This window comes from Microtus ochrogaster, linkage group LG2 (genome assembly GCF_000317375.1).
Source record: "Microtus ochrogaster isolate Prairie Vole_2 linkage group LG2, MicOch1.0, whole genome shotgun sequence".
NCBI lineage: Eukaryota > Metazoa > Chordata > Mammalia > Rodentia > Cricetidae > Microtus > Microtus ochrogaster.
The window spans coordinates 25,399,250-25,408,497 of NC_022028.1; the positions used below are offsets into that span (position 1 = coordinate 25,399,250).

The window sequence follows — 9,248 nt, forward strand, 5'->3', positions numbered from 1 at the left end:
GGTCGACAGTCACAAGAAACCGGGAGAAGATTCCTTCCTCGTCTGTTGCTTACATGACATGACTTGTTTGGAATTATGTCACGCATAACAACTGTGTGGCGCATACTTAAACGGAAAGCCATGACAGTGAAAAGCAGAGAGGACAAGAGAAGAAACTGAATTTGGCCAGTTTCTACTAAAGCAGGGTTTCTTCTAGCTGTCACAAACAAAGCCAAAGCCTTTGGACCTCAGCAAGCACACGTTCACTTCCTTCCTGTTTCTCTGGGAGATTCTGCAAGCAAACGTGTTATAGTTTCACATTTTCATTTTTAAAGTTTTCATCAGTTCTGTGTTAATTGTTTACATTACTGGGATTCGGCTCGCACTGATGAAATCCGGCCTCCTCTTACTGGCTCCTCCCGTCTACCCAGAAGTCACGTTCTTTTTGTGTAACTTCCATATTGGCTGAAGTTGTAGCACCTATTTCTTCCGTTTCTTATTTTGCTTAACACCATGTTGTTTATGGAAAAACACACAATCCTCACTGCTATTCTGTATTCCAAGTCCAGATGTTGATTTTAAACAAACAAACAAACAAACAAACTTGGTAGACACGGAGATCATCCCTGAAACGTAAGTCTCGGGTGGTGCTTCTGGCAAGGCACGGGGCTTGGCACCTGCTCACCTTAACTCTATGAGCTTGGGACAGCTCACAGAAAACACTGACTTTGTGATTTTTTTTTGAGTGTCCCACTGTCCCTAACTCCACAAAGACCACTTAAGAATGCCCGACTAAGAAGCTGGTGGGCTGATTGCATTTGCTGTCTTTTTCCTCTTATCAGTGCCGTGTGTGTGTGTGTGTGTGTGTGTGTGTGTGTGTGTGTGTGTGTGTGTTGGGGGGTGTCCCTAGTGCCTTGGGACAACAGGTGCCGGTGAGCAGCGCTTTAAGGCGAGTTTAGACAGGAGCAGTTCTCAACCTGTGGGAAGTCTGCTTTACAGAACTTCTAGCACGACGTCAGAGGGTTCATGCCATTCCACAGAAGCCATGTGGAACGGCTTCTACTTCTGGGATAGTCCTTATTAGGGCAGTGCTGCGCATGTGAGAACCACTCCAATGGGGTTGGAAAGAAAAGCTTTTCTTTATTTTCTTTTTTCTTTCTAGCGACCATCTGGAGCAGATTTAAGCCAACATTCCTGATAGATGAACGTGTTAGCTTGGAATCAGGCAATAAAACGACTGAACATCTCTCTAGGGCTGAGTTCTTTCTGTCCTGCTCCACTTCGGAAAGGTGAGTCTGCTCCGCCCGAGGCGAAGAGGTGATGCCGGGGCTGCGGAATATGGCGACAGACCACGATCGGGTCCCTGGAGGGGTTCCCACTCTGCTCCAAGAGGCCCTGCGCTCTGCGACCCCATAGGCAGGTGGAGTGCCCTACCCTCCCCCTCACCCCCTCCCGCACGCCTCTTGGGGCAGAGCCCGCGATCCTATTGGGGCGATTTGGCGACTGTCCCCGCCCAGGGGACTGAACGTGGACTAGGGTCTTCAGGCTTGGGTCATTCTCTCCACTTCCTACCCGCCCTGCCCAGATGGACCTGCGATCACTGGTCTCTGGGACTCCGGGGTTTCCGGAAAGCTCAGCGGACACAGGCGGATCTCAGGCTTACGCTGGGCGGGTCCACAGCTTGCTCTCGGTGCCGTGGGATGGCTTAAGTGGCAGAACGATGCCACTAAATCTCCCACCAGTTGCCTCCACAGGCCAGTCTGAGTTTCCTGAATTCTGAAAGCTGGCACAGAAAAGTGCTATGGAATGAGGGTGGGGACAGGCCCGCCTGGAGGGCTGGGTTCTCAGAAATCTAAGCTTTGATGTTTGCGGGAAGGTGCGCCCAGCTCAGCTGCACCCCTTATTTCTCCCTCATCTTCTTTTCCCCCTGTAGCCTCAAACGGGAATGCTGTCCTTGATGCTCTGTGGGGTGTCTCTCGCGCTTCCCCTTTTTGTGAAAGCAGGTACGTTCTGTGAGTCCTCGGGTCCCAGAGGCCTGTCAACTTGTGGGCAACATTCTTTGTCACTGTCTCCAGGCCTCTGACCTACCTTCAGGGCATCAGCTAAGCCCCAGCCTTGCTAATCACTCTTCCCCCCAGATAATCTGGTAGGAAGAGTCCAAAAAATCGGGTAGAAAAAGTTCATTTCCAAGTTCTTGGAGGCTCAATCCCAAATGTCACCTTGGAACCTTGGACTAACTTAGGTGATATGGAGAAGTCCGCAAATACTTGTGGAGCCAATTCCAATGCTTACGAGGGTGGATTACTAGTGGCGTCTATTTCATATAGAGGGTTATTTTATAGTAAAAAGTTACCAGAGACAGAACAAATATCTAAGAAAAACTAACTAGGTAGAAATGGGCTTTAAAAGAAAGGTGTCTTTAAAACCATCCTCTGTGGGATGAGGATGGCACTTATTCAAGTCAGTAACAGACTGAAAGAAAGTACAGGAAGAAAAAATGACCGGTGGGGAGGGGGCTGGTGCTTTAGGGAGGAGGATGGATAACCAAGGGTGGAAGAATAAAGGCAAAGAAAAGCCGTGGTTTTGTGGAGGGGCTTGTGGAAGGCCTGTCTTCGTGGTACATTTGAAGGCCTTAACAATCTGCTTCTAAACATCTGAGTTAGTTTTGGGAAACTCCCAAATGAAAATTCACATTACCCAGAACAAGATGTTTTCTAAAATGAATCACGACACCAGTTTTCTTTTATGGTATTTCTTCCGCATTCCTTTCTTTCCCTAGGCACGTGCAAGGATGCGGATATGCATCCTGAGGTCATTTCTGAGGGGCGGCCTTTTGCTATCAATTGTACATACCCTTCAGTAACAAATGGAGCAGTCAATGTGACATGGCACAAAGTACCCAACCAAAGCCCAGTATCCAAAAACAGACAGCTTAGGAATCACCAGGACCGGACCTGGATCTTGTTCCTTCCCTTGGAAGAGGGGGACTCGGGCATCTACCAGTGTGTTATCCGGTGAGTCCCTCATCGAAAGGAGAACCAATTCAATTCACAAGCTTCTCTCTCCATTTCCATTCCATCCGTTAAGAAAGTGGGTATCATTAACCTTTGTTTTTGAGACATGTTAGATAGCCTAGACCAGTTTTCAACTTACCTAAGCCCCTAAAAGAATTAAAATGACAGATACGAGCCACCACAACCCACACAAATATGTATCTAGGCAAAGTACATTGAGGCAAAAATGCAGGATGACTTCCAACTCCCAGCAAGCACATTTGAAAGCAGAACAGATTTATGGATCAGTTTTGGAGCGCAAGTTGCATCAATTCATAGAAATGATGTTTCAAGCCAGCCCCGTTTATAATGTGCGTTTTTATCAATACTATCGCTGCATTGCCCCAGAATGCCGGATGTTTTAGGACAACTGGCAGATCCAGATCACAACGCACCCCCTTCAAAAACTTTTTGTAAGGAACCTGCTTAAAGCTGGCATTCAAAAGGCAGAAAGCCTGGGAGATGTCAGTGAAACCCACCTGTAAACCACATTTGGCCAGAGAGGTCTAATTCTGTGACTCCCATGATAGCTTGCTTGACCACAAAAAAAACTAAGCGGTCTCTCCAAACCTTGGGTTTCCTGCCTATAGATTGGGCATGCTCCATACATACGCCTTTAATCTCCGTTAATCTGATGTCCACACCGTTGTCATTTTTAAGGACCACAGACGGCCATTTTATATCTCATCATTCCTCTGATTTATCAGATGCTTCTTCGTGAGTGTAGGTGACTTTGGGGGCTGCACTGAGGGCATGCAGTGTGAACATTGTCTAAGTCTTTTCAAAGAAACGGTGCCAGAGACCCATGGTGTTCACTGGCCCCTCCTGGGCCACGCTGAATGTGACGCCACTGTCGGTACCGCACAAACACCCTTTATCCTCGGGTAACGCATGGCTTGTGGGCTATTGTTATTTCATACGATGTCTAGAAAATAATTAGAAAAAATATGAAAATGACTTCTTGAATACTGAGATTGCCTAAGAATTCTTTGGATTCAACCTGCTATTTTCTTATAGGGATGGCCACAGCTGTTACCGAATAGCTGTAAACGTAACCGTTTTTAGAAAACATTGGTGCGATTCTTCTACGGAGAGTCGGATAAGTCCGCCGAATGAATATCAACAATTCTTACCCATGGGAAAATCGGGCAGTCTGACGTGCTATCTCGACTTCCCAGACAGTTGTGTTTTGGATTCAATAAAGTGGTATAAGGTAAAAAACAAACAAACCAAAGAACAACAGCAAAAAAAAAAACCCTGATAATTATTTTAAACTTATGGTTGTTATTGTTTTGTAATGCTGTTCTAGCTTCTCTGTATCCCCAATTATCCATTTTTTTCAGGCTCTTCTTGCTATCTTTTTTTCATGCACCTTGGTTTGTTTGAATGACTCTGATGTCCCGGTGCTTTGAAAATTATGAATTATATGAAATCACACCTAAGGAACACTCCCGCCATCCCTGCTCTGTGTTACTGACCACACAAGGCCTCGGAAGCTGGCTACCACTGTCAGTGCCTGTCATAGCCTTGTATAATGCTGTGTTTGGAAGTTAGCAGTTATATCTTAGCCGTTCCCCATTGAAATGTGATGTTTCTCATGCGCATCTTCATCTTGCTCTCACTCCAACCTTGGCTTTGTCTTGACAGATGAGCTACAGTTTGACACTGGAGCTCAGGTCCCTTTGCTTGCGTCTTAGTTAGTCCCCAGTCCAGCCACTTGGGTCCTGAGCTTCCTTTATGAGTTTTCATCTGTTGATCCCCTCCTATCGCTTGTTCTGTGGTGACAGGATTATTCAAACATCTTATTTTTCTCTTTTCTGGATTTTGTTTTTGTTTTTTTTTTTTTTTAAGGGAACAGCATATTTTATTGAAGGTCTCATCAATATTGGCAAATTAGTTATCTCTTTCCTCTGTTGTCTGCTTCAGTGGTGGAGATATTTTAGTTCTCACTCCAGGGTCTAATCTCACTCTTATCCTTTCTCTCCTTAACCAGGTCCAACCACCTTTACACATTGAGGTTTGTCTCTCAAAGCAGAGCCGTTTGTCCTTTCAGAAAGCCCTCCTTGGCCTTTTGTGTGTCTTCTCTGTCATGCTTTAAATTCACCTAGGCTCTTTACCTCCTCGTGTGGAACGTGACTGTATGTATATATACCACCTACAGTGACCATGGAGACCAGGAGAGGGCATTAGTTCCTCTGGAACTGCAGCTACAAATGATGTGTGTAGTCACCTGCAGGAGCTGGGAACTGAACCAGGTCTCCCGAAACAGCAACAGGGGGTCTTAACCCTTACACAGAGCTGTGTCTCCAACCCCTAGAATAATTATTTATAATATATATATATATAAGTATCCAACTAACATCTCATGAATTTTCTTAGTGTGAGTTATCTCATTTTCTGAAAATGTTCTTTTATTATTATTATTATATTCTTCATGGATTGGCATTTATTTTCACTCTGCAGTTTGAACATTTTATTCAATGGTTTTTGAATACAGTATTTTTCACACTCCGTGGACAGGGTCACTTTTTTTATTCTTGTCTTTCAGTCCTTTTATAAGTGATAGGCCTCAATCTCTGAGTTCCTTGGAAATATTCTCCTTGATTTGGGAGTTTAATAGTGCGACTCTGGGGAGCTGAGACAGAGATTGCTCATCTCTTCAGCACGTGCCTTTTGAAATTATAGTTATTATGCATTTCCTCCGTCGTTTCTTAGTTACTAGTTCCTTCAGTAGTCTCTTAACTTACTTTCTGTCTGTCTTCTTTGGGACTCTAACTAGATGTATATTTGATTCTTTTGTTTTAATGTGTTTTCTACATCTCACGTGCATTTTCTCGTTCTCAGTTGCTTTGTGTGAACGTGCCTCCGTGGGCAAGTCTTCCTGGCGTGCTCCCTAGAACGCTCCATTTACTCTCAGCTGTGTGAAACCTTCCATTGACCTCACCAGCTCGCTTCAGCGTAGCTATTGTCATTTTCAATTCCCTATGCAATGCTTTTCTTTTTCCACTTTGCATGTGTGTGGGTGCACATGGGCAGGCATGCAATTGTGTGCAGGGTGTTGGTGTCAAGATGCATCCTCCTCCGCTCTTCTACGCTAGTCAATGAGGGAGGGTCTTTTAATCAAACCCAGCACTTAACCTGTGTGGCGAACCTTGCTAGTGTGCTGCCTGGGAAAGATTCCCTGTCTGGAATGACAGGCCACGGTGGCCACACCCACCTGGCATGTAGATGGTTTTCTGTAGATTCAAATTCTGGCTCTCAAGCTTACATAGCTAGCGCTCTAACTACTGATCCAGCTACGCAGCCCCAACTCTGTGATCTGTATTTGCCCTTTTTCGTACGTGGCTAAGCTTCTCAATGCTGCCGTTAGATCAGTCAAATTAAATACCTCTACTCTGAAGTCTCTGTCTGGTAATTTTATTACTGGTTTTCTTTCATGTTTTCCACATCTCTTCATTCAGATCAAGTGCAGGCCATGGAACTTCCCTGTTTCAAATTTAAACTGCATTACTGTAGGCTTTTGCTTTCTTCTTGCTGTCATGTATTTCTGCCTTGCTTTGGCAACAGTATTCTAACAGCTTCCTGGTCTTCAGGAATGGCTCATTGGAACCCTCAGAAACCGATGTTACCGTCTTCTTCTCTTGCCAGCAGCATTTCAGCTAGTCTTTCTTTTGCCATCACTTTCGGTGATCAGATTCCTACCCCTCTCACCGATTTTGTCTTTAGCAGACTTTTATATTCAGAGCATATTAGTTAGACTATTATGGGACACTTGGCATCTGTGAAGTATTGCACTTGCTGAGCCAGGAGTAGAAAGTGCATTTGCATGCATGTTGGTCAATTTTTGTATTCTCATAGTTAACATTATCCTATAAAGTATGACTAGATAGGTCTTCTCCATTTACATGACCCCTTAGAGCTTAGATTATTTACAACCTGCATGAGTTAAAGGCATTAAAGATGTCCTTGGAGGTGGTAAGATGTGTTGGTGTCACATAAGGGAGGGAAAATTCAGCACCTTACCAATGGATTAGTGTGACCAAGAGCAAATCCAAGTTTGAATTCTCTTTTCTCCCTGTGCCTTCTGTCTGTCTTTGTGGTTTTGGTGTTGTCATTAGTCTGTTTGTTGTTGAGTCTGAATCTGTCCTTGTGTCTGTGCCTATCTATGCCTGGTTGATGTCTTTCTGTCTCCAACAAAGGCCCTTACTCTGTATTGATTGAACATGTGGGAAAGGAGGGATGGATACTTAACAAGAATCCTTATCAGTTTTACAAGGGATTAGGTCACTGACTCCAGCTCACCCCAGAGGACTCAGCACTGGGGCATTCATTCCATTATCAACTTGTGCCTGCTGCGTGCTGCTTCCAGTGTTTATGCTAAGTATTTATTGTATAAGACCTCTTTACACACTTCCAGCATTTGCTACCAATGACATGCATACATGCATGCATTCCTCTCTGGGTCAGGGGTGTGGAAGAGCACATAATTTGAAATTACAACTATGCATCAGCTTATTTTGTAAAAGCTGATACATGGGAAAACCAAGGCAGGTAAGATTGATTGTTACATTGTTTTAAAGGTAGGTTAAGCAAACAGGCCGAAGACACAGCAAGGCATCAGGTTAACACTTAAGAGATCTTAAGGTGTGTTAGTACCTTGGCTGTATGCTTCAAAAAAGTTCCCGTCTCTTAGAATACAAGATACATTTTTATAATAATGTGTTTCCATAACAATCTAACTGGAAAACAATAGATAGCTGCTATTGTTATTATTTATACTTTAAATCTTAATAGTGAGATATCCCCCCTGAAATTAAAAAAAAAATTAAACCAGAAGAAGGTCTGCATACTTTAGGAAACTGGGGAAAAGGCACTGTTAGTCACTGTAAGGGGGCAAGAGGACCCTCACACAGCCAGGTTTAGGGTTAATGTAAATGATGGAGAAAGAACGACTCAGAAGGCAGAGTGCTCAACCATGAAGCCCAGCGCAGATTGTGCCTAGTCGGGGACTCTCCAGCTAAGTCTACACAGGAAAGAGATTTTTGAAGTCCAAGCATTCAAAATTTGTGACTCGGTACTCTGAAAAAGTAGACCACAAAATTCACATAACAGCAAACTAAAGACAAGCCCCAAACCACAACCTACAGGCAGAAGACACAGGGAGAGAAGAGGAGAATTCAAACTTGAGTTTGTTCTTGGTCAAATTAATCCACGGGTAATTGTTAAATTTTTTTCATTAGTATAACACTGATACATTTCAGTGCTTCTGAGGTTAGCTTTAATGTATCTAATAGATGTAGGTTATCAATAATCTAAGCTCTATGGGATCATTTAAATGTGGGTGTCTTATTCCCTGGCCCCATTTTATAGGATATTATTAACTATGAAAACACCCAGCATCCCCCAACACTCATTCGAATGCCGTTTGTTTCAAGGTACCAATTGTATTATGAGGGGCCGTTGCTTTTATTTATCCAGTCCCTAATAGTTGCTCCCATCTATCTGTGAACAATTGTCAAATGACAACTGGAATTTCCTTACAGAGTATCTATTGGAGCAATGTAAGAAATCTAGGAAGAGATGTTGCACATTGTAAATAAGCGTATGCTTATTCTGACATTATTTATTGAATTTTAGATGCAAAGTAGATTCATTTTCCTTGTTGGGTGGAGAATAAGGACGGACTCATCTGTGCCTGGTTAAGTCTGGAGAGAATGTAACACCAAGTTGCTTACATTTTTATTGAACTAGGATTTTATCTATTTTATCTGTTAGACTGTGAGCTTCATGAGGAATGTAGCTGTGTCTAACTCCCCCATGGCTGAAATCTCTCACAGTGCTGGCAAAGATAGAAACTCAAATATCTGAATAAAAGAATGGACCCAATTAGACAACAACCCTTCTGTGGAGTGGGCTTCTCAAAGGAAGAGGAACAGGCCTGGACAAGAGTCCGGAAGTGGGTTCATGAGGTGAAGGTGATTAACTTGATGAAGTCAGGTTTGGGGTAAGATGTTTATCTTAAAAACATGAGGCTCTTGGTTTGATCCTCATAAACACATGTAAAAAAGCTGGAGTTGGTGCTGTACCAGAGACTGGTAGATTCCTGGGGTTTGTTGGCTAGCCAGTTAAGTCAGTGACTGTCTCCAAAAACAAGGTGGACAGCAGCACAAGGAAGATCTCTCTCTCTCTCTCTCTCTCTCTCTCTCTCTCTCTCTC

General features: G+C 43.7%; 1 protein-coding gene across 1 annotated transcript in view; it reads left to right on the forward strand.

The window, feature by feature from the left end:
• The first annotated feature begins 1,252 nt into the window (after positions 1–1,252).
• The window catches only part of Il1rl2 (interleukin 1 receptor like 2), a 30,009-nt gene continuing 22,013 nt past the window's right edge, over positions 1,253–9,248 (forward strand). Inside the window, exons 1-4 of the mRNA XM_005359987.3 lie at positions 1,253–1,268; positions 1,913–1,982; positions 2,759–2,993; positions 4,050–4,245. Coding sequence (XP_005360044.1) covers positions 1,925–1,982; positions 2,759–2,993; positions 4,050–4,245 — 489 coding nt within the window. The 5' untranslated portion in view covers positions 1,253–1,268; positions 1,913–1,924. The remainder of the gene's footprint in view (positions 1,269–1,912; positions 1,983–2,758; positions 2,994–4,049; positions 4,246–9,248) is intronic.